At 33.8% G+C, this 27,339-nt stretch overlaps 1 protein-coding gene across 3 annotated transcripts in view; it reads right to left on the bottom strand.

Annotated features, from left to right (window-relative positions):
* The window catches only part of Karybeta3 (karyopherin beta 3), a 196,376-nt gene that overhangs the window by 137,988 nt on the left and 31,049 nt on the right, over positions 1-27,339 (bottom strand). For all 3 annotated transcript variants that reach the window (XM_085809207.1, XM_085809206.1, XM_085809205.1), the window contains exon 3: positions 11,512-11,704. In XM_085809207.1, the coding sequence (XP_085665333.1) occupies positions 11,512-11,704 (193 nt within the window). The remainder of the gene's footprint in view (positions 1-11,511; positions 11,705-27,339) is intronic.

Raw genomic sequence — 27,339 nt, 5'->3', positions numbered from 1 at the left:
ACACCCTTTTTGTCACCCACCATGACATGAGCATTATCTGCACCAAATGAAATGCAGTTTGATATTGGGATGTTAAGTTGTTTCAACTCATTAATTACCAATATTTTCCCCCATAATTTTTCCCCGCAATATTTTTGCGTATTATAATATTGCGTATTTCCCCCGTACGCAATATTTTCCCCCGTAGTGTCTCCATTTAACAATGGAAGACGCAAAAGATGAGTTTTCATTTCATTAGAAACATCACAGAAATATGTGACAACGATGGGGTAAAGCTTTTAATCGCTGTCGTTGCTGCCATCGATTGACACCAAAAATGCTGAATTCTGGAGTGCAGCTATCGTTTTACTTTGTGCATCGCAAGTAATTTTGTTCACAATAGAAGATGTTTTCGTGTGAGCACAAGCATATTTCTGAGCAATCTTGGAGTCGGGAAACATCCACCTGAAAAGTTCACCGGCGTGATCGGCAGCGCTTAGCGACACGTGTTCGATGAGGAATGCAGTAAACAAACACTCTTCCAAAATGACATCAGCATCCGAATTCGTAGCCAAATTTGAAAAAAAATCATCCACTTTCTTTGACGTTGTCGAAGCCGAAGCATTAACTCCATGCTTTTTAGACTTAATATGCTTCACAATGTCGCTTCTTCCACCGTGACTTATTATGAAGTCACACACGTACACGTTGCAAAATGCATAGTTATTTCCTTTGAAGGATTCTTTAATTGTTGGAAATTCGGCTTTGTAGGCAGGCTGAAAATATTGAGAATACGGTTTTTTGAACTCATTTCGTAACAACGACGTATTAAGAAAATTCGTAGCACTTGCAAACAAAAAAAAATCAGAATGCGACAATCCACGCTCGCTGAGTCCGAGCTAAATAATTCCCTTGCTGCTGAAGCGAACGCGAAAAAAATAATCTCACGCCCACAAAGAAAAGAGTGGGAGAAACAAGTTCAGCGCATTGGATTGGCTGGTTAAGCGGCGAGTTGGGAGAAACCGCAGGTTACTAGATTCGAAGTAGTCAGTAGTTGGTGGTAAAACACGATGCAATTGGCGAAAATCGCTGAATTGGTGAAAAATTCCAAAATTTCGACAAAAATCACTAAACACACTTGAAAAAGGAAAAAAATCGTAAAAAATGGATTATGATCATAGAATCGTAAAGACAAATGCATTTTTGTAAAAATTACGAAAAATTCATAAAAGTTGGCAGGTATGCAACAGGGAAAATTGACTTTACACTTGTTTTGGTTTAGTTTTATGTGATTATGGCACAGCCATGAAGGCTATCTGCCTAAGGGGATGGATGCCTTCTAATGGTAACTGGCTCATATACATGTTCCACACAGGGAAAACCACAAAAACGGCCATGCAGCCAGCCCGTTCACAGAACTCACACCTTGGACCAAACTACCACTGTTCAGCGAATTGACCTCTCAGATGCTGGTGGGCCAAATTGACTCAAAATACAAGAACTTTAACTTAGGAGCTCAGTCATGGAACGAATCTCAAGGTACCACTGTATATTAAGGAATATATTTTTCTAGAATGAATTAAGTTCAAATAATTGATATTTTAAAGTTCAGTTACTAAATTTTAAATGCAAATGGTGCAAAAATACTTACATGTAAAAAATGTTATTATTAGGACCTTTTAATAGAAAAATAATATTTTAATTAGTTTTCATACCAATGCTAAGAAATGTAGTAGATTTAGCAATTACATAGCAGTTGCCATGTAGGTGCATGCCTTTGCTAATAAAAATCTTTCTAATGTGTCATTGCTAAGCCTAGATCTAAATTTAATTTACTTTAGTAGCAATACTGAAAATCCTCTTGCAATCTGCATTACTATGGGGAACTTCTAGAATGCCAATACTATTCTAGACAGTTCGCTATACTTTAAAATTCCATCAGCACCTTTCATTTTCCCATTAAAACTGCTGGGTGTCAGTTCTTGCTGGTTTCGTAACTTAACTCAAGTTTCTAATTGTAAGCTGCAAAACTGTGGCTGCAATTTATCAGTTGGAACACATTATCATGGTCTTTCAAAACTAAATCTATTCAAAAAATCTTATATCTGAAAATATGCATTTGCTAGGAGAGAAATATCTCAAACTTTGCATGCAAAATAAATCACTTCACTGTCAATTGGAAATTTATGTAGTCACATATTTAATGCAGTCAAACAACTGAAGATTTAGTTTTTATACCTATTTGTTTAACAACTTAAGCTATTTTTACCCTTGCACTTGAGTATTTCTTAGCAATTTTGCTATCAGGAAATATTTTTCTAAATAAAGCTTCAGCATGATCTGATGCATTCATTCGACATAAAAACTTTTTGGGAGGTCCCCCCTATATGATTCATATTGCCCTTGTGTGCATGCACTGGCCCTTCCAACCATGAGAAATCGAAAAATCATGACAAATGACATAACATTATAAATGCATTACATTTCCTCAATAAATAATTGAAAAAAGTCATCTGTGTATGATTTTTTTAAAGTACATCACGTATTTTACTCTTTTCACAGATACAGTGCCATAATGTCTCACAAATGAAATTACTTTCTTTTATGCGTAATCTAGAGAAAAATGAAGCACTTTCAGATGCCCAAAATCACCTTTTTGGGTGCAAATAATGAAGTATTAAGCGAAGCTACATAAAAATCGTGAGAAATTCTACCAGTAAGTTGGGAGATATGTGTTGTAAATCAGGTTAGTATGGTGGAAAATCGGAAGTCTCCTGCCAAAATTGGAGAGTTGGAAACTCTGTAATTATATAGTAAAAACTGCACATAATTTTATTAACGATATAGAATAAACAAACAGTATAAATATTTAGCACAAATAAAATAACAGTAAAAACTGTGCATAATTTAAATAAATTAGTGGCATTAAAAACGGTGAAATACCTTGACATTTTTGGCATTTGTACCTTGCAAAGTCACCTAAATCGACTTAAATAAAATTTGCACTACAGAATGCCACAGAAATGTCACTTATATTTGCAATCTACACAACTTTTTCAAAACAGTTTATCACATTACAAATGCATTTGGTGCTTTAAACAAACAAAAGAAAAAATTTCTGCTTTTCCAACTCCTTACTGATGTCTAGATTTGTTGCATATCACTTCAATAAATAATGATGGAAGATCTTACTGTGTTTAACATTTCAATGATATCTAGCTCTTACTTCCCTATACATTATTTTTCAAGAACTACTAATTTCTGTTACTTAAGTGTATTTAAGTGACTCAACAGCCTCATTTAAAAAAGTTCTGCAGAAAGATGCAACACGAATCAAATTTCAACATAATGCTGCGCAAAGAAATTTTCTATGCATTTTATTTTACTAATTCCAATGCTTGTTCCTTTTCAGTTGCTAAATAAAGCTTCACAAATTGGTGATAAAATATATGCTGCAAATGTGCTTATTTATATTGTATTTATAATAATTTTATACAACCATTATCAAGATTTTCCAAGCTTCACTTTCAACAAGACTGCAATTATTTGTCTGGATTTTATCCAAAATGAATCTGCTTAATACGAAGTTAAGGGATTCTCTACATTTTTGGGAACTGCCATGTTAAGAACACTTGACTGAATACTCTTGTCTAAATGGATATCAATCCTCTTTCAAGACTAATATGAAGAAGACTGGCCACTTCTTCATTCAGCTTTCAAGACAGTCCATTCTGCATTAGCCCTCCGTACATCCTAACCAGAAGATTTTTTTTTGTCACCTCTTATATATATATATATATATTAGCTTATAATTTAAGGTATTTTGCTTTCTTACTTTCATTAATAATAAATGCCATCTTGATGAATTAAGTTTATGAAAATAAATATTAAAATAGGTAAATATACATAGACAGCTAATAAAGGCTCTTTAAATACAGGTCTTCAGGACAGATCCAAAAACCTGGACCGCTCAGAGGATTAAAAGAAACTGCATCTGATATAAATGTGATAATCAATAAAGCTCATAATACAGGTTCTCTTGCATCCAGACAGATCATGCAGCATGGTGCCACATATCAAGCAGCATGATGGCATGCAGACACGCCACGCAGCATGAAGGAAGCAGTTGAGCCCCTGTAGCAGTCGACTGCACTCCTGCAGCAAGGCAGCTTTCAACTCCAGTATGGTTCTCAGAAGGAGATGGCAGCAAGATGAAATTGCCCTCCCAAGAGCATTTCAGACAAGCTCTGTAGGGTTCAGGTCAAGAAATCTGGCTGGCCAGTCCATGAGTCGAATATCCTCACTTTCTAGATAACCATCGACCAGTTGATCCCAGTTTTACATTACTGGGAACCTAGTACAGACTGCACCCTGAAAAATTGAACAAAGGGCTTTAAGATCTCTATAACCCGAAGTGGTCAAGCAGGCTTTACCAAACCGATGCAGGGCTCTGCTGCCATCCAACATAATGCCAGCCTAGCCATTACACTTCCACCATCGTAATGATCATTTTCCCTGATGAGGGAGGGTTGGTATCATATTCGAGGCTTTCTCCAGATAAAGGTATGCCAAGAATCATATCAGTGTCCAAGGCATGATACTTGGGTTCTAGCGGTAACATGCAGTTCCCGTGAGAGCTCTGAAGTTGTAGTCATGTTTTGTCACTGCCAAATAATGTTCTAAATAACAATGCCAAATAATAAATGAAAGTGCTAAATGACAATTCTCCTATGCCATTGTGGATATTGGTCAACACTGTCTTGAAACTGTTTCAACAAATTGCACACCCTTAATCTATCGACAATTCTCCATATTATCCTGTCATATCCAGACATTCTTTGCTACATAACCTACAAGATACCTTATAAAACTTATATACCTCTTGCTAGAAACATCGAAAATGTCACGTACAAGTACGAGCGCATGAATTGCTAAGAAACCCCTCATGTGCTCAGATCCCCTCTATAGCTCTGCAGACACACACATGAACACTTACACAATGACATCAGAGTATTTGCATTATTCCTTGATGGCATGATTAGTACCTTTCATTCAATACTTTTTGCAAAAATAGACAAAGTTTGCAAATTCTCTTAATTTTGCACATAAGTATATATTTCAGAAGTCAAATTTGTAAATTTTTTGCATTAGAAATTTAACTTGCCTTGCTTCATTAGAAAAATTAAATTATCTTACATTTTAACACTGAGCACACCAAAATTTTATTTTTCTCCTTTATAACTAAGTGTAACTACTTCTAAGTAATACTTCTAAGTACTTGAAAACTGACCATACTTGACTACAAAAATATAATCAAATTAGAAAGTTTCGGCAGAATGTGTAAGTTACCTTATAGGCTTCAATACAAAGGATAATTCCATGCAGTAGAATTTACTGATGACATTAGCAGCTACTTTTTATTTATTACATCTTTTTTATTGTGAAATTTCAAAACATACTTTTAACACTCTAAGTCAGTATTCCCAAGGTGGGGCACATGCCCCACAAGAGGACATTTCTATTGTTAGGGGAACAATTCGAAAATAGACTCAAGAGTTTAGAGTTTAAGTTAACCCATATGGCTACTCTCATTCGCTACTCAAGATGGGAAAACCTCCAGTATAAGCAATAAGTCCACAATGTTAGCAGCCATGATTTCATTCTTAAACATTAGAGTTAACCATTGGTTATACTGGGCCGACACTAAGCATTTTGCTCTATTTGTTATGCATGATGAGAAATACTTAGTGCCTGGATCTCGGTTTCTGCAGTAGCGCTCAGCATTCACCGTTGATGTTAATTTGAAATAAACATCAATTAATATGTTGCAAAAGTCTTATTGTTTAAAAATATATATTCCTTTGCAAAAAACAATCGAAGCACCAAGAATGACTTTTGTGATTGTGATGAAATTTGGCACTCAAAAAACATCTTGATTGAAAATGCAAATGATCAGGAATTGTGATCACAGCGCGCATTTCTAGTGCGCAATTTGCAAAATATAAAACCGGTAACAGAGGCGGAAAATTACTTTTTTTGTTGCTGCCATTGTAATTCTGTAAAGAAGCAACTAAAGATGCCATTACGACGATATCGAAGACCTTACAAACAACTAAATGACTTCGAACGTGGTCACATTATAGGGTTGCGTGAAGCTGGGTGGTCATACTGAGCAATAGGCCGCCACCTGCAGCATACAGACACCGTTGTGCAAAGATGCCAAGGATCACAAATGCGAGGCAAGATATCATCCACCATCACACGGCACTTGTCCGAGGCAGAGTTACGCTCACAGAGGCCTTTAAGACGTTTGACTTTGACCCCACAACATCGGCGGAGTCGTCTGGAGTGGTGTCGCAGCTGATCATCGTGGCTGCCATCAGACTATCATTGGATAGCATTCAGCGATGAATCCGCTTCACTCTTGAAGCAGATGACCACAGTGTTCGTGTCTGGAGAGAATGGGGGCAGCATGGTTTAGGGGAGCCATTTCTTAAGACAGCAGGTCATTCGTCATCCTCTGTACATCTTTCAGGGTTCATACACATTTCTGCACACGGAAATTAAGGACTTTTAAGGACCGTTAATGAAAAAAATTAAGGACCTATGAGCAAATGGGAACTGAATAAATTCAATTGAAGATATTATCTATGCCTGAATTTCGTTTTTGCAACACCATCCTAAAAATAAAATAGATCCCTAAGTAGTACGCATTATTGCTAAACAAGAATTAATTAACATAATTGTTAATAAGTTTGAGAATAAAATAAACTTTATGCAATTTATCAAGTAGCATTAAATATTTTACACTTATAATTGTTTGTCATTTTTGAAAGAAGATAAGTGACATTTACGTTTTACTAAAAGTTAGCTTTATGTTGATATTTGTTACATCTCATTTTGTCACATACTTGGTCAGTCTAGAGGTTTAGTAAATAGCAGGTAGATTTTAGGTCAAACTGCATAAGTTAAAATGAGAAGCAAGATCATAATCAGCATGATTCATAACTAAAAGACTGAATGTTGTCACCGCTGCTGCTTGTCTACAGAAAGACCTGCTGATTAGAACAAACCTGAAAGGCCTGATGTAGGCAAGGTTGGCAAGTGTTGAAAGTTAGTCAGGTTCTGTTTCATGCAGTTAGTGCCGTAGCTTCGTGTACAGTTCCAGGGGTTGTAACCCAGTTAACATACTTTAAGGTTCCAATAAGCCATTAAAGCAGGGGTTGTAACCCAGTTAACATACTTTAAGGTTCCAATAAGCCATTAAAGCACCAGAGGTGATAAGTTGTTTTGTATTATTTTTAAGTAGATGCATAGAATATGTTTTACTTGAATTTTTACATTTTTATAATTTATCTTGTGACCACAGTGAGTATTAATGAAAGGTAATAACTCGCTTTAATATGTAGAGATAATTTTTAAGGGTAAGCAGTTAGTTATAAATAATTAAATTACATAGTTTGATAACCATTATGGATTTACATGACCACTATTAAATTTTATTTTTTAACAATATTTGTTAAAAAAGCTCTATTTAAATCAAAATCTGATAAAATTTCACAGTTTAAAGTTTCTTAAACGATATTAAGATAATTACGCATTAAAAGCTACAGAACATTTATGTTTTGTAACAACAACAGTCAAAAAATATTTATCCATCATTTTAATTTGAAGCCTTCCCAGACATTTTGGCTAGTTTATATAGATTTCCTTCTTTTTAAGCATCTTTTCTAACAATTAGAGATTTGTCTCAATATGCAAATCAATGCTGTCGCTAGTTTCTGAGTCTTTATCTCCTAACTTGTCAACCTCTCCACAATATACCTATGAGGGTTTAATTGATATGGCAAAAGTTAAACAGTACAAAACTCCCGACAGGCGTGAAGCATATTATCGCTATGTCTGAAATTAACTACAATAATATTAGAAAAAGGTTTAAATAAACCTCTTATTTAAAAAAGAGCTTAGAACATAAAGGCATGTTCTGATGCTAACAAAATCAATTACATCTCACGGTGATGCAATTAAACAAGAACAGTCAAATTGAAACTAATAATGTGGACTAATGGTCAAAGATTATACAATTTAATTTTAATTTAATCTGGCTCAATAACTCTATCATATGAGGAAATAGAAATGGGGAATTATAGTAAAGGTTGAAATCATGAACAATTGGGTAATTTGCATAATAATAACTGCACATATCTTTGAAGAATAATTTCCTTTATGTATTCAGTTTCTTTCTTCAACACGTTTCCTTTTCCTTTTAGAATTTTTGGATTTAATTAAGGATTTCTGTTATTCTAAAAAACACTAAATGCATTTAGAATGTACAGAGAAAGCAGCTAATTTTATTTCTTTAGTAATATGAACATTCAGAAACAATATGAAATATATATAGTAAAAGCCAGTTAGAGCTGATGTGGCAGAATTTCTAGAATTTAGTGACACACCGAACAACAAAATCTAGAAATGGCAAAACGTTTAGGAATTATAGCAGGCATTGGAAGCAGAATTTAGAAAGGCACTAGGCAACAGAATTTAGGATCCACAGAGATTGCATCAGGTGGGAAAATGCCTAGTGCTAGCTTTGTGTATGATGCATTAAGAAATATTAGATGAATTTTTTAAATTGTAAGTTTTCAATTTCTTTATAAATAAAAAAATCTCTTTCTATAATGCCTGGCCATGTGATAAAATCAGAAGCATTTTTGATATTTTCCATGCATCTGTCTAGTGAAAAGTAGAGAAAATAAAGAGAAGATAAATATGTTAAGATTCTAGTATCAGAAGTTAAGCATTTAAATATTATGTTTTCATTGTTCTTCCAGATGTTCTCCAAAAATTAAGAAATTCATTGCAAACCTTCTGTAAAATACATCCATTACGTGTTGATACCATGGAGACATTTTTCATTTTGTCGTGTATTTCTCGAATCTGCTAGAATCATGGGTCTATAAATCTCGCCTTCAAATCCTTCTAAACTTTCCAAGCTGCAATGTCTGAAATCCTAAAGAAAAATTATCCCCACCAATTCTGTAACAGCAAAAATCCAGAAATATTTTGGGAAAAAATAGGAGGAAAAAAGTATAAAATTAATTTTATAGAGAAAACTGATGCCCATTCTGAGAATTTTGCATATTCTGAGACAATTACATGGGAAAAACTCTTACTATGAAAAAATTTAGATGAAGACATGAAGAATTATGTAGCTAATTTTGCTTTTGCTAAGAGCTGTTTCGTAAATTGTGCTTTATAGCATTATAGTTTGTTTATTTTTCAGATTAAAAATATTGCATAATAAGTTGCCAAAATGAAACTTTATAATATTACAGCGAAAAATAAAAATGTCTTATTTCAATGTTATTTTTAAGTATAATTTCAATATATTACCATTATTTTAATGAAATTTTTTAATGTTACGATGTTTTAAAAAAAATCGTCGAAAAATTCTCAGATCTCGGAATTAAAAAAGTTTCTATAGAAACTAATCTTAAAATTGCCAAAATGTTGAAACGTCGCCAAATTTAGAACCGTTTAATAAAAGAATTGGCATCCCCAAAAGCAAAAAGTTGTTTAAGAGCTCTTTACTAGAAAAATGACTTTCTAAAGGCTTATGTTTCACTTCTTGCTTAGAAACTCAAGTATCCTATCATTTATATTAGAAATAGAAACAAATTATAACTCATGAACCCATTCAAAAGATAATCATCTATACAGCAGTGAATCGCCAAAAATATTCCTCAAAATGCTAATTCACACTCAAAATGACAGTCGTAAAAACACACAAAAATTTCAAATGATTAAAATTAAGGACCGTCTGCTGATTTTGGCCAAAATTAAGGACTTTTTCAGGACCGAAAATCGATTCCAAAAAATCTAAGGACTTTTCAGGACTCTTAAGGACCGTACGAACCCTGATCTTTAACAGATCAACAATATTTTGATACCATCCTACAGCCGGTTGCATTACCCTTCATGGCACGTCATCCTGGGGCCATTTTCCAACAAGATGATGCTAGGCCACATACCGCTAGCATATCTCTGGACTGTCTACGCGTGGTTGATACTCTTCCTTGGCCAGCAATGTCACCAGACCTTTCACCAATCGAGCATGTCTGAGACATGGTAGGCCACCAGATTCGGGCACCACAAAATATCGTAAATCTGGAGCGACAATTGATGAATGCCTGGCAGGATGTGTCGCAGAATGACATTAGGAACGTCTACCACTCCCTTGCCTCGACGAATTCAAGAGTGCATTTCTGCCAGGGGCGGTTCGACCAACTACCAATTTGACACTCAATGGATGATTGTGAGCCGTGAACAGGTATTATGACCTTGATTTTTTAATCATTTTATTTTCTTTGTATGAGCTATACATATATTCAATTTCATCAAAACCAACCACTTCCTTCATTGTGCTTCAATATTTTTGCAAAACAGTGTATATACATTGCATATATTTTTAAAACATACATAAATGTACTTAAATTATATATAAATGGTATGTAAATTCAATTCGTAATTTTTATTAATTTCAGTTTTAGAAGCATCATTTTTCAAAAAAAACTTTTCTAATGAAAACATATGTTTTTTAGCCCTAAGAGGCAATTTGCTCTGAAGGACTATTAATTTTGTTTTGGCATTTTGTGTTGGTTCACTTTTCAATTTGTTGCTACCAAATGTTATCTGCCTGTGTTATATTTAAAGAAATTAAATAATGAAGAATCTCCATAAATGTATGTATGTTTCTCACACTGGGATAAAACATTACCTAGAGCCATCAAATTTGGAATAACGCAATTTTCTATCAAATATGCTCATCTGGAAGCCCAAATTCAGTACCTAGAGCCATCCAATTTTGAATGATGCAATCCTACTGCGAATATAAAGATCTGGAAGCCCAAATTTGAAATTTGTTTTATTATCAATTTCATATTTTGTAAAACTTTAACGAATTTTTTATTAACAAACTCAGCGATTTCAAAATGAGCAATGGCAACACTGTACAGGGGGGAAAAAAAAACATTTTTATCTCCAACATGCAAGACTGAATCGGAGCTTTGTTCATTTTAAAATTATTCTGCGATACTGCTGTTCAATTAAATTTTATGGTTTAAGTGCGAAGAACATGATATTTAATAAAGAAAGGTAACACACAAAACGTTAAAAGACACTGCATAATGTAAAAACTGAAAGCTTTCAGATTTTTTTTAGATATTTATTTATTTTGCTTTTGTGGTAAGGTAAATATGCCATACATTTTTAAATATGCTGCAGTTTTAATCTACGTTTACTCCATTTCTTTTTTTTTTTTTTTTTTTTTTTTTTTTTTTAGGTTTAATTGAGGAGGCATAACAATTTTAGAAAGGCTTAGGTGAGGCATAGCACAGAAAAAGGTTGGGAAACACTGCTCTAAGTGAACCAATCATATACATATGTTCAAAGATACTATTCAAAAGGAGGTGTACTATTAGCATTTTGAGTGTAAATTGAATAATGGCATAAAAAGAACTGAAATTAACTCACCAACACATTTTCTTGCAAGTTCTGCAATAGCATCACATATTCTACGTCTCAAATTACGATTGACATCTTGCTGTATTCGATGAAGTAGCTGATTTTTTATTTGCCTAGTAGTATCAACTGTTATATTACAAAAAGCTTCTGTAAATTCATTTGACAATAATCTTCTTAACAGAATGGCTGCTAATTCTGCTTCCTAAAATTTTGCAAAAGAAAGATCTTTTAGAGAATAAAATTTAAAAAACAAAATTCTTATAAAAGCAGCACATAATCATTTTTTGATATACAACTTTTAAATTTCAGTTTTATTTCAAGAGAAAAAGTGTATAGAGAATTGGAGGAGGGAAAGTTAATTGTCGTATATCAAAATAAACCGTTCAAAATCAAAACTGCCAGGCCAGGATATATAAAAGTATTTGAAAGTAGCTAAAAGCTTTATCTTATTAAGTACTGATTCTGTATGTTCCAATTATATAGCTCATCAAAATAAGTATGATATATGAGAAAGTTCCAAAAATATCGAATTTAGCTTTTTATATGCTCTTACAGCAAAAGGCTAACTTATAAAATATCCATTATGCACTAAATGTTCGAACTTGTAAAACACAAACATGTTCCTACCTTTAAAAAGCAAACTTCATTACAATATGATAAAACAAATCTGCTGTGACTCCAAAAAATTTCTAATAGCGCTGCATCACTGAATTTAGCTTGTAAAGATACAAATAAGCTAAATTCAGTGAGGCTTTGCCTTAATCAGTTGCTGCTTACCAGCAATCAAGCAATAAATTTGGTGAACACTGGCAGTTCAGTCTTAAGTTCAAATCCTGGCGAATAGGCTGGTTGCATGGGTGTTTTCATGGTTTTCCTCATGTGTATAAGAGCCAGTTTTCCTCCACAAAGTTATTGTTCTCTTTACGTAGATAGCCCTCGACAGCTTTGCCTAATCAAATAAACCAAACCAACCTTAATCACTTAACCTAACAAGTCAGGTGAACTCATCAACACATAACACAAAAGTGATATCTACCTATGGGCTTCACAGAAATTTTCTAAAGGAAACTGAAATGTACTTACATATGGGAAAGCCATGAAAATTCTATACATCAACCCTTTTATTGGGGACTTGACCACTTGACAACTAGTCGTCCCATAATGGTATGAAACTTAATGCATTTAACTTCTAAATCCACATACAGAACTTCAGTTAACTCTTTTACTGTTTGGGGACCATACTAGAAGTTAAATTTTGTACTTTTAAAACCTTTCTGTTGCTAGTAAGACTGGCAACAAAAGTAAATCTAAATGTAATTCTTGAACATTTAGATTTTTACATACACAAAATCTAAATGTTCAAGAATTCTGTATTAATTTTTTAAACAATATTTCTGAATTAATATTCATGTAATTAAAGAAAAACACAACTCCACTAAAATATTTACAGTCTGTAAATATCAGATGCGAGTAATAGTACTTTCATTTAAATTAATTTTATTAAAAGTTGTCTTAGGTAAAGTGGCTGTAATTCCTTATATATTTTTCTTTTCATTAAATATAAGTGATATTCAGGAGGGATCGAAAAAATTAAGCAACACTGAAGTTTTCTGGTAATTCTGATAATATTTATTCCAAACATTCAGGCATTAAATTGCTTACTTGTCTTATTAAATCGTGTTTTTTGTTTCTTATTAACACTAAGTATCTTCGCAGGATTAAAACTGAATATTTCTTCAGTTGGAAGTTGATGGCTTTGATGCTGCCAAATTAATATGCAAATAATTTTATTACTGGTGTATAATTTATTTATTTTTTTTTTTTTTTTAATTTAGGATGAGGTTCAAACTTTGGAGACTTATCTAACAAAATATACAACTGGGTAAAAATAAAGCTATAATTTATACAAGAGGTGCAAGTATATCATTACATAATGGGTTCTAGGTTTCTATGTATAATACCCATTTTTAAACTAGAATTGAAAACAATACAATAGTAACAGCAGATAAAATAAGCATAAAATGATTCACGATTACATATAAGAAACACGTTTTAAAAACAGAAAAGCTAGTGATAAGATGAAATTAACAAAGGTGGAAAAAACTGATGTCGAACACAAGACTTTTTTCCCCATTGCAATCCAGTGCCCTGACCACTCAGCCAGCTGCGACTATTTGCGTGAGAAAAAATGATAAAACCAGCAGAAGTCGCTGAAATAGTAATCCAATAAATGTTATATGCCCCAGATTGAAGTTCTCCTTGAAAATTTCACAGCTGTATTTTACATAATATTCTTACATAGTCAACTGCTTTATTTTAAAAGTTGTTATTTTGACGAAATTAAGCTTTTGATGTATTTGATGAGATATTTACAGAGGTTTTTGTTACACATGAAATAGCGAACATTTCTAATAACTAAGAATTTTGTCTCACAAGAGAATCTGATTTCATAGAAATTGTAATTTATTTAGGTTCCTAGTGCTGTTCCATACAAGTGAAGCATATGGATAGATTGGTCAGATCAATGCTTCATATATATGCAGTTTTTTTAGTTACATAAGAATTTGAAATTTCTACCAATATAACTGTTTGAAAGAACTGAGGATGCCATAAACAATGCTGATGATTTTATTGAAGTGGACAATTAAGATCTTTTTAAATAAAAACTCACCACTATATAGTTCAACGCCATACTGAAAAGTGTAAACAAGAAGTTTTTTTCAAAATTATGTCACAAGATAAGAACACAGTCAGCTATTGGCTGTTTGTTTACATTGCAGACAAAAACGTTGAACACAAGCGAACTCAGGTTTACACCCTCCATGTAATGCAAATTTATGCTAGTAAAAAATAGCAGTTATTACACAGCAAGTGTGTACTCATGTGGACAGGCCTTGACTTTATTTGGAGAAATGGCAAATGATCGAATAAATTATATTTACGGCTTGAACCACTTCTAACAGCCACGGATTCCAACAAAGCACTATTACCTCCCACTGCCTGGCATCATTCAGATAAAAGCACACACTCTTTTTTCATTTTTTTAAAATTGGTAATATTTTTATCTTTCTACTTTATAATAGGCTGTTAGTTATTATTAGACGTTAAGTTTCCAGCTTAACATTTAGGTATCTTACATACAGTGACATACTTTTACAGGGTTCGTAGCCACATTTTAGTCAAAAAAAAAAATAAGCACCTTTCAAGGACAATTTAAGGAAAAAATAAGCACCTCTCTAATTACACTATACACAACTGCATAAAATTAAAAGAAAAATTAGACTTGTAATTTAAAATATGGAGCAATGCAATATTTATTAAGAGAATGAGCATTACCTCAATCATGGAAAACAATTAACTTTTCTTTTAAATTTTAAATGACAGTTCAATTTACAGAATTAGTTTACAATGAGAGGGGGAAAACTATGCAGAACTAAACTATATTACAAGATTTAATGATGAAATTTCAGTTCAAAATATAGAAAATAAATAATAATAAGCCATATTAATTGTATTCGTTTGGCACCTAACAATAAATACAATTTATTTTTCCACTCATATTAATATTTAAATAATTTAACTTAAATCAAAATTCTGAACATTTTCTAAATTTTCATTGCATAACAGTTTTCCCTTAACATATATTCCAAGCAAAGTAATTTAAGTAAAAAAGAGGAACATTTCTGAAATCAGAAGATGGGAAATTGCTTCATGCAGTCATCCTTTAACAATAAAAGCTCAATTAACCCGCATACTCGGAAACTGCCAAATATTCTGGATAGTAACTCGAAAAAGAGGTGTGGGGGAGATTGTAGCCGTTCTTTAGATTTCTCAGCTAAATAAATGATTTTTACATTTCGATATGCGCATCATAAAAATAGACCAACGGAACTGAGAAATATTCTGCTTAGAAAGCACAGTAAAACTCTTTTTAAGTGTTCATAAACAAACCTCAGACTGAATATCAAAATTAATTATCTCTGCAAAATACTGCAAACGTTATTGCGCAATACGTGCGGCGTAATTCTTCCACATGGGATATTACGCAATCGGAATCAACAGGTGCCGGTATTCGGAGAATAAAGAACTAAATAAAGGAAAAGAAAGAGACTAATCTGGGGTGTTTCAACAGATTGCGTTAAATTTCCGGAATAGAATCAATTTTCGCTTGGGTTGGGTGGACCGCAAAAACTTTTAGTCCTACTCAACCCAGATTGGACAGTGACCAAAAAAATGTCCACTGCTTCAATATTAGAGATTTTGCAGAGAAAGGGAAGAACCTCCCAACCTCCGTACTGTATAATATATTGGAAAAAAAAATTATTTTGACTATTCAATTACTTTCCTTTTATTTAAGCCTTTCCGAATATTAATCCTTAGAAAGCTAATCTGTGTACAAACACACCCATCTTTGGAAGTTTATCTATACTTCAGCAGTTACTGGAACTATATTATCATAAATATTCATGCATATGCTCATAATATAAGCATAATGATTATAATAAACACGAATATGAACTGACCACGCGGAACGAGAATGCAAATTATTAAAATCTTGATAGAAATATAAACGTGTGTAGTATTTGGGTGGGAGGAAAAGAATACCGAATGTACCGGAATTTTCAGCCATTTTCACAATGCTTTGACCAATAGAACGATATGCACCTGTGTGTGCTCTTGCGTGCACCATAGGTTACGTTAATGCAGAGAAGGGGGAAAGCAATTTCCGGGAGTATGATTCAACATCTGACGTTGCATATAAGGAAGAAAGTTTCGGCTTTGGTACAGGGAAAAAATGTGCGTTCATTAATAAAAAATTATTAAAAAAAGCACCAAAAGCAAAAAATAAGCACTAAAAAACAAGAAATAAGGGCTTTAAATAAAAAGTAAGCACCTATAAGGGCCTTTATATTTTATTTTCAAATATAAGGACTTATAAGCACTTGTAAGGACCGCTATGAGCCCTGTTTTACATACATCCTGCTATGTCTGTTTTTGCACAAAGGATAAAAACAGAAGCATTATTTAGCATTCGAGGCTTGTGATATCTGGCGACTGTTTTGCGATCAACAGAGCGTGCTTGGCACATGTAGCTCTTCGCCAAGAAGGGTTAATGTATTTTAAGGGAGTTGCATGTTAGCCTCGGGAGAGGAAGGTAGTAGATTTCGCAACGTTGTAAGAGTGACGCACTGCTCCGAGTTACTATTATGCTTTGAACCATATTTTTAATAAATGTTTGTTTCGTCTTGCTAAATGGTGCCTTATTAAACCAAGAAGTCATCACAACACACTCTCTTACGAGATCATCAGAGAGGTTACAAGCTTAGTGCATTGAAAACAGGAATGGAGTAAAGTCTAACTCACAAAAGAAGTGCGCATTTGCAAAAGGGAGTAAAAACATAGAATTATTTAATAACGTGTTCAAAAAGCTTGATTCTAAAGGAAAATAGAAGAAAATGTTCAAAAACGCACAGAAAGAGGATTTAGTAACAGTTCTACTGGAAATTGGTGAAGAAGCATCAACAGATTTTAAGCTGGTAAAACTGAAACACAAACTCCAAAATAGCAAGGAATACATCGAAGATGCTGAGTTCGTGAAAGAAATTCTGATTACTACAGTGGAGAATAGAAAAAGAAAAGAAGAAATGGAAAGAATACAAATGGAAGAAGAAAGATTAAGAACAGAAAGAGAACACAAAATAGAATTAGCGAAGATTCGAGCAACTCAAAATGAAGGAAGTAGAAGTCTGACACCTTCAATCCAAAACACAGGACGAGAAACCAAAATTTCCCTCGACGAGCCGATCAAAGGAGTAGAGACACTGACTATACCAGTACCGAAGAGAGCAGAAGCATGGAATATATTTTTCGATTCTATCGAAAGAGCATTTAAGCACAAGAAGGTTCCTGAAGAATACAAATACGAAATATTATTAAAATTGATTGGAGAAAGAGCTTCAAATGTTCTTGTTTATATAAAAGAGGAAGATCTGAAAAATTATGAAAAAGTGAAAACTCTTGTTCTGAAGAAATACCAACCTACTCCTCAAATCTGTTTAGAAAACTTCATAAGAACTAAACGTTATTCCGGCGAAACGCATATCCAGTTCGCTTCAAGACTAACAGCTACATGGGATTATTACTGCAGGTCAAGAGAAGTAAAGGATTTCGAAATACTCAAGGAGTTAATTATTTCGGATAAATTATTCCAAGCTTTAGATGAAGAAACAGCTACACACGTCGCAATACGCCAAGGAAATAAATGGCTGAAGCCTCAAGAATTAGCTACAGAATGTGATATTTAATTAAGTGATCACCGAGATTCCTGGATACAACATGTACACAAGATAAATATATTCCGCTACCCATGAGAAAAGCACATTCAAAACAAGAAGGATTTCACGCAAGAAGAAAGGAATGTTATATTTGTGGAAACTATCAACACATCGCAAGAGATTGCCCAGACAAAAGAAGAAAGAACGAAACTGCAGTAAATCAGAAGGGAAAGGATGATTCCAAAACTCAAAAAAATTCAAACAGAACATCAAAAGAAGAAACCATTGTAGCTAAAGTAGACTCATCCCATCTACGATCCGAATTCGCAGAACGCATCGTTCAACCACTGCAAAAAGTAAACGTTTTTATTAACTCTGAGAAAATTGAAGGTATCGTAGACTCTGGAATGCAGATAACGATTGTACATTCATCGCTCATTCCAAATTTAGAGGAGAGAGAAGGAGGTAAAATATTGCTAATACCTGCTTTCGGACAACCAATTGAAGCAAAAGTTTGCCGTGTACCTATTTACCATAAAGATCATGGAAGCAATATATTTAATTTTGTGGATACATTAATTGCAGTAATTGATAAGCTAAATGTGCCTTGCTTAATAACTCCAGAAATACACGAACTGTTGATTAATCCTGTGGTAGAAGAATCAAACGCAGAAAGAAATAATTAGGAAGCGAAAACGCGCAAAGTTTATTCGCCAATGCACAGGCAAATGACAGCCTTGATTCCCCCCCCCACTAATGCTTATGGAGGAGAAAATTGAAGAGGAGGAAGGGGAGAAGGCGAGTGCTTACGTAAACACAGAACTTGTTGTCTGCTTAATGCCTACTCAAAGAGCAAGTTACCTGCCCCTCGCTGAGAGAAGCACGGAAGCTAGCTATAGAAAAAAAAGGAAATTTATTTATTGATCATCTGTTACATCACCAAGAAAAAATATTAGGACAGACTGTTTTTCAGTTAGTGCTTCCACTTAGTAGAAGAGCACAAGTGTTGGAATTAGCACATAGTTCCATTTTCGGTGCGCATCTTGGAATAAGGAAAACAAAGGAGCGAATACGATATTAATTTTTTTGGCCTGGATTAGCACAAGTTGTCGAAACCTTTCGTAAAACATGCAAAGATTGTCAGTTGAAGAGTCCAGAAAAGCGATCTGACAAGATTCCCATCACACCGGTCAGAAGGCCAGGATTACCTTTCGAAACAGTTAACATCAACGTTGTTGGACCAATTGAACCTCCCTCTGCTAGGAAACATACATATGTGTTATGTCTGGTAGATCAACATTCCCGATGGCCAGAAGCCATTCCACTGAGAAGCTTGACAGCAAAAGCCACTTGCGACGCGCTTTTGGAGATTTTCATGAGAACAGGAATCCCTAATACAATAGCCAGTGACAACAGAAGTAACTTTGTTTCAAAATTAACTAAAGAATTCCAGAAAAGACTAGGTTCTCTACACCTGCTTACAGTGCTTCAAATGGATTAGTAGAAAGATGGAACAAGTCCTTCAAGCAAATGTTATATCATATCATCAGGACTGATCCTTCGAATTGGGATAAGCACATCCCTACCTGCTCTTCGCATACAGAGAAGTACCAAACTGCACCACGGGAGTTTCACCATTTCAGCTGATGTACGGAAGACAACCAAGAGGTCCTTTAGCAGTACTGAAATCTTCATGGTCAGGAGAAATACCTATACTACCTGATCTAAGTGAATCGGCAGTGGATTACTTACAGCATTTAAAAATAAGGTTAGAACAAGCAGCTGAACAAGCCAATTTAATTGCAAGTGATAAACAACAAAAATATGCTTTAATCAGAGATCAATACCAAAAAATTTCAAAATCGGAGAACAAGTTTATTTACTCATACCAGATTCAAATAACAAACTCTATGCACGATGGACTGGACCAGGAGAAATCGTGAATCATTGCCCACCGCATTCCCATAAAGTAAAACTACCTGATGGAAAGATCAAACATGTTCATGCAAATAAAATTCGAAAATTCCAAACTAGCGTCAATGCAGTTGGAGTGATATTTTAAAATGAAGGAGAATTGGGAGAAATTATAACTTTGCCAGGAAAAGATCTCTCGACCCCCGCCCCGGGAAGATTTTAAAATAGATGCAAATCTGAATTTAGGAAATTTGAATCTGCAGCAAAGAAGAAAATTGGTCGCTCTTATCAATAAACACTGAACACTATTCACCGGAAAGCTGAAAATAGCTAAAGTTAAAGCTCATAAAATTAGATTAATACCCAATATGAAGAGGAAGAAACCTTACATTTATAGGATTCCTGAAGCATTGAAAACCAAGGTCGATGAAGAAGTAGAAGAATTATTGAAATCGGGACTAATAGAAGAAAGTAATGCAGAAATAGCTCATCCAGTAGTTTGTGTAAGCAAAAAAAATGGAAATATCAGATTGTGTCTAGATTATCGAGCATTGAATGCAGTGAGGAAGCCAGATGACTTTCCTATGCAAAACGCCAATGATTTAATGTACAGTATAGGAAGCGCCAACGTCATAACAACTTTGGATTTACTAAAAGGATATTGGGCAATTCCCATGGAGGAACAAAGTAAAGAGTACACATCCTTCAAAACTCATCGAGGTCAATATCAGTTTAAAGTGCCCTTTGGACTAAGGAATGCAGCAGCAACTTTTCAGAGAGTAATGAATAACGCGCTGAAAGAATTTCAACAATTTTCAAGAGCCTATATAGATGACATAGCTATATTTTCCATGGATTTCAACAGTCATCTCCAACATCTGGATAAAGTTTTCACCAAACTAGAGTCACTTGGATTTACTATCAATTCGAAGAAATGTTCGTTTGCAAAACCTCAAATTAAATATTTAGGACACATTATTGGATCAGGAAAACATCAACCAGATCCCGAGAAAATAGAGATAATCACAAGAAGCTGTAAACGCCGAAAACAAAAAGAGATCTTAAAAGTCTGTTAGGATTATGTAATTATTATCGCGATTATATCCCAGGGTATGCAGATCGCTTACCCACTCACAGAACTCACGAAAAATAAACCGGAAATACTCGAATGGAAAGAAATTCACGAGTCAACATTTCAACAACTGAAAGAACGACTAGAAATGTCAACGGAGTTGATTGCCCCAACACTACAGGATCCGTTTGTCATTCATTCTGATGCATCCCAAATCGGAATAGAAATGTCAACGGAGTTGATTGCCCCAACACTGCAGGATCCGTTTGTCATTCATTCTGATGCATCCCAAATCGGAATAGGTGCATGTTTATCCCAGCAAAGGGGAGAGAAACAATTTCCCATCTGCTACGCGAGCAAGAAATTATCGAAACCTCAACAAAGCTGGCCAACTATAGAGTGTGAAGCTTATGCTATAGTATGGGCATTGAAGATGTTTGAACCTTGGATATTCGGTTCATCGGTGAAAATTGTGACTGATCGTAATCCTTTAGCCTTTACAGTGAGAAATGCTCCGCAATCGTTAAAATTACAACAATGGGCCATAGCTTTGCAGAAATATAATCTCGAAATAGGACATTGCCCTGGAAAAAAACTGTCGAACGCAGATGCATTATCCAGACTCCCCACCTGTGAACTTTGAACATTAATTTACTGTTAAGCGTCACGAACATTTTGTATAGTTAATGATATTTTTTGTTTTGTATAGTTTTTCTTTGCTTTTCTTAATAATTTTACAATTTTGTGCAGATAAGATGTTTATGTAAATTTGAAATATATAGAAAAATTATTGGATAACAAATATTCGAGGTAAGTGGTAAATTTAGATATTTGTCTCCCAAGGATATAAATCATGCTGCAGCATCATTAATTAAAAAGAATTTTAAGAATATAATTATATATATATAAGTTTTATTTATATATATATTTATATTTAATATATATATATATATATATAATTTATACATATATATATAAGTAAAATTATTAAGTTTCTCATATATATGTAAGATAAAAATGTATGAATCAGAATTATAACTATAAACATTAATTCTTCCTCTCTATTCTAAAATCGTAATAACTTATCTGCATTGCGTCATTCAAATTAATCATGCGATCTTACGTAACCGTTTATACCAGATGCCTCTTGACAACCAATCACCGAATTGTAAACCAAAACTTTTCGCATGCTTCCATCTTTCATAACTACGCACTTCAGCTTTTGCTCTGTGCTGTGCTAAGATGTAATTTCGCTGGCTGGCTCTCTATCTCAGCAATATCAAAAATGTAAATCCTCTGTGGAAAGGCACGACTAGAGTGCCAAGTGATTGTGGCCACAAATATCAATTGGAAATAAAAATGGAAGTAAAACTGCCTCGACTGCCAAGCTCTTTAAATACTACGCAATCAAATTCTTCAATATGGATCTCATCACGCATCTACAGTGTTCCGTCATTTTCCTGTGCTTTTATTATGACATATATTAAGAAACTTAATAATTTTACTGTCATCATTGGAATAATACAAGGGTATATTTTAACATGTTTATAAAAGAAAAAATATCAACTTGGTTTCTTTGGGTCAAGAATTGATAAATTAATAATGTTCGGAACAAGTGAAGTTAAAAATGTGTTATCTATGTTTATATATGTTTATGTAGTAAATTGATATGTAATTTTTTGTATTACATTGCAAATGTCTATAGTAGCTGAAATTTGAAAATTTGGATAGAATGTATAAAAGTATATGTAGGTTTTTTTTTTTTTTTTTTTTTTTTTTTTTTTTTTTTTTTTTTTCCCCTTGTTGATCGCACACAGTTGCTAGATTTTAGTTTCCAGATTGCTGATTGATTTGTAAATAGTATCAACAACAATCTTACGACAGGGGTGTGATATCTGGCGACTGTTTGGCGATCAACAGAGCGTGCTTGGCGCATGTAGCTCTTCGCCAAGAAGGGTATTTTAAGGGAGTTGCATGTTAGCCTTGGGAGAGGAAAGTAGTAGATTTCGCGATGTTGTAACAGCGACGCACTGCTCTGAGTTACTATTATGCTTTGAACCATATTTTTAATAAATGTTTGTTTCGTCTTGCTAAATGGTGCCTTATTAAACCACGAAGTCATCACAAGGCTTTAAAATTAATTTGGAACTAAAAATATTGGTCTTTATGTTAGAAATGACACATGCAATTCAGAAGCTCCGAGATGATCTTCAAGCCATACTACAAATGTTACGTTTTATTGCACAGATAGCTTAAAAATACCTTCAACTGATACGCAGACATCTGAGAATTTAAGTGACTGCAGACTTTTCTTTGTCTTGAAGTATGCCTTTCAATTTTTACGCATGAAGCCAATGAGCTTGTGAATTAACACATCAAAATGTGCGGAAATTTTTGAGAAATACATTATTCATATTAAATAACTGAAATATCCATAAATATGACAAAATTTGGGTACATGTTTTGTATCAAAGCAATGCATTCTAACTGGCTTATGTTCAGTGAAACATAATTGTTAGTCGCTGCATATTAATGATACCAGATGATACAGTGCTATTTATAACCACCCGTGTTCTATATAATTTCATTGAAAAGTTAGATGTGATCATGTGTGAATTCCATTATGTGGCTACATTCTCTTTTATCTGAATGGGCATGTCTACTTTACTACAAATAAATTTAATGTACAATGCAAAACTATTAATTCTGAAAAAAAAAAAGCAATACATACAAGCTTTCATTTGCATCTAATGTACATACACACTTGCGCAAAATAAAACAAAAGCTCATATTTAAATAAACAGAACATAATGTACATCAATTATCAAAGTTGCAGTTATAAATGAAAAATAAACAAAAAAAAAAAACTTTCCACACAATGAAACTTTTTTTATAACCAACCAAGTAAAGATAAAGCTATGGTTCTTTTTTTGTAATTATATACAAAAGTTTCAGCTTCAACAATATTAAGAGACATCCATTTCAGTAGTTAGAATTTTTTTATGAATTTAACACAATCAGACATGAAAGTGCAAGTTGGCAAAAAAAGCTGAACAACGCGTGGACACAAAATTACACAAAAACTAAATGTGCATGCGCAACCTAAAAAAAAACATTTTAATAAAATATCAACCTTTTAATATAAAAAGTATAAAACATATACATATAATTAAAATAATGCTTGTACTTACTATTTTGCTATTAATTTTATCTTACACTTGTAAAAAAAAAAAAAATCAGTAAATCACCAAGAAATTGTAATGAATTAAACTTCTTTAAGATGCTCTTTGTGTAACTTAATTTAACAGTTGATGCATGAATACTTTACGCAACATTACAATACACTATATACATATTTATGTTATATATTACTGCCCATTTTCAGGCAATGACAAGTTTTAGAGATAAATATATATAACTGTTAGTATAGCTTTCACTTATCTTCACTTTTAGTATAATGAGTACTTTATATAACACCAGAAAAAGTAGTCTTGTGAGACAATATAGTTACAAAATAACATATAGTTAAAGGAGGAATATAAAAAAACAACTATTTTGTCTCAGCCTCACTCGATCCCGATTAAAAATTTTTAGGGAAGAAGCTTTTTTTCTTTTTTTGCTACTTTTGCAGCCAACTTTTCTAATTTCCGTTTGCGAGCTAGTCTGAATTTCTTTTCAGCAGCTTTTATACAATCCATTGATACTCTTTTATTTTCTTCTTAATTTTCTGCAATGTTTAATTGCTTTTAGATTTTCGCTCCTCCTTTTTTATCTCTAGCTCTTCTTTGTACAGCTCAGCCACGCAAATCTGAACTTATTTTTTTCTTCCCTATCTATACGCCGAGCTTTGTGCTCATGATTCGGATTTAAGATATTCATACTCAAAAACTTACAGCAACAAACAAAAAAGAAATAACATAACGATCTAAGCTCCGAATTACAGTACGTCACTTCACACACGTTAAAACTTGCACCTGCTCTGGATAACATCAGTAGGGTATCCGTATGTCCGACAGATGGCGGCAAAACCGATCGCTGAAATTATTGAAGTCAACTCTTGTTTAGTGGGTGCTTGCTCTTCTTTGATTCGATATTTGTACGCATCTAGTTCCACCTTTCCACATATTTGCCTTGATGTGAAACAACGCATTTCTCGATCTCTGGCACGATGTAAAGTTTTTTTCAAAGAAAAGAGGAAGAGAGAGAGCATGTCCTCCGTTTACCCCCACCACCACCACATTTGCCAGTCGCGATTTCTCAACGGTTCTGCATCGATCTCAGAAACAGCGTGTGACATTCAAAAAAGCGGAATTATGCGAAAACGCGGAAAACTTTCATGCCTGCACAATAGATTAAATGCATTAAAAATTATCAACAACATTTCTTAATAAGTAGCATTTTTTTAATCAGGCTGATTTGACAGATAAAGTATTTTCAATACTGACATTACTTTTCACATTTTTTCCTTCATTAATCAAAGTTAGATATTAAATACAAGTTACAAAGGACATCTTCTAAAGACCTTTTGTAGAATTCTTATGTGAAGTAATTTAAAACCTTTTAAAAAAAATTGAAGTATAAAAAAGGACTTCTGCAACCATGATGAAATTTGGTATGCAAAAACATCTTGATCGAACATGCAAATGATCAAAGTTTCAAGGCAAATGAACAGGAGTTGCGATCATAGCACGCAATTCTAGTGCGCAATTCGCAAAGTTCAAAACAAGTAACAGAGGCAGAAAATTCATCTTTTTTTGTTGCTGCTATTGTAATTCCGTAACGAAGCAACTAAAGATGCCATTACGACAATATCAAAGACCTTACAGACAACTAAAGGACTTCGAACGTGGTCGCATTGTAGGGTTATGTGAAGCTGGGTGGTCATACCGAGCAACAGGCCGCCAGCTGCAGCGTACAGACACTGCTGTGCAAAGATATTGGCAGCAATGGTTGCTTCAAGGAACTTGCCAATGAAATGAAGGCTCTGGAAAGCCAAGGAGCACAAAGGTGAGGCAAGATAGGGTGACTGTTTGCCAGGCCGCAGCGAATAACATGGCTGCCATCATATAGTGCTTTGCAACGAATCTCGCTTTGCTCTTGAAGCAGATGACCACCGTGTTCGTCTTTGGAGAGGACGGGGGCAGTGGTCCCAATCAGCCTTTGATTTACAAATGCATACAGCCATTACTCTGGTGTGATGGTGTGGGGCACTATTTCTTTTGACAGCAGGTCATCTTTAATCATCCTTCGTAAATCTTTAACAGCTCAATATGTTGATACCATCCTGCAGCCGGTTGCATTACCCTTTATGGCATGTCATCCTGGGGCCATTTTCAAACATGATAATGTCAGGCCACATACTGCTCGCATATCTCTGGACTGTCTATGTGCAGTTGATACTCTTTCTTGGCCAGCAATGTCACCAGACCTTTCACCAATTGAGCATGTCTGGGATATGATAGGCAGCCAGATTCGAGCACCACAAAATATCTCAGATCTGGAGTGACAACTGATGAATGCCAGGCAGATTGTCTCGCAGGATGACATTAGGAACCTCTACCACTCCTTGCCTCGAAGAATTCAAGCATGCATTGCTACCAACGGTGGTTCGACCAACTACCAATTTTAACACTCAATAGGTGATTGTGAGCCGTGAACAGGTACGTTCTCAATGGCCTTGATTTTTTAATCATTTTATTATCTGTGTATGAGCTATACACATATTCAATTTCATCAAAAACTACTTCTTTCATGGTGCTTCGATTTTTTTGCAAAAGAGTGTACATTCCCAAGCTTTTCTGAAACACTGAGTCACCTTCATAAGCAAAAACATTCTTACTTCTGTCAGTATTTAAAATGTTCTTTAATTTTTTTAACTTAAAAAACAATCTAGATCTCTATTTGAAATTAAACAATACACATCCGATATATAATATACCATCTTTAAAAGCCAAAAGACAGTATCTTTGAAATTTAACACAGGGCTTGAATTCTAGTCACATTTTAGTTAAAAAATAAGGACCTATAAGCACTTTTCACGCACACTTTAAGAAAATAAATAAGCACCTGTCTAATTACATTATACACAACTGCATAACTTTAAAAGAAAAATTAGAAGTGTAATTTAAAATATGAGAAATTCAGTACTTATTAAGAGCAAACAAGCATTATTCAACCATGGAAAACAATTAAATTCTTTTTTTTTAATTTTAAACAACAGTTCAATTTACAGAACTAGTTCACAATGAGAGGGGGAAAAAAAACTATGCAGAACTAAATTATATTACAAGATTTAATGATGAAATTTTAGCTCAAAATAGAGAAAATAAATACTAATAAGCCATATTTATTATATTCGCTTGGCACCTAAAAATAAATACAATTTATATTTCCACTCATATTAATATTTAAATAATTTAACTTAAATCAAAATTCTGAACATTTTCTAAATTTTCATTGTATTACAGTTTTTGCTATTGCAAGCAAAGTAATTTAAGTAAGAATAAGTAAAAAAAAGGCAACTTTTCTGAAATCAGAAGATGGGAAAATGCTTCATGCAGTCATCCTTTAACAGTA

Source organism: Stegodyphus dumicola, chromosome X2 (genome assembly GCF_044657685.1).
Source record: "Stegodyphus dumicola isolate Sdum_Otavi_A_Nest chromosome X2, ASM4465768v1".
In the NCBI taxonomy this organism is placed as follows: Eukaryota; Metazoa; Arthropoda; class Arachnida; order Araneae; family Eresidae; genus Stegodyphus; species Stegodyphus dumicola.
The sequence above is the reverse complement of the archived record's forward strand: the minus strand, read 5'-3'. Positions and strand labels throughout refer to the sequence as shown.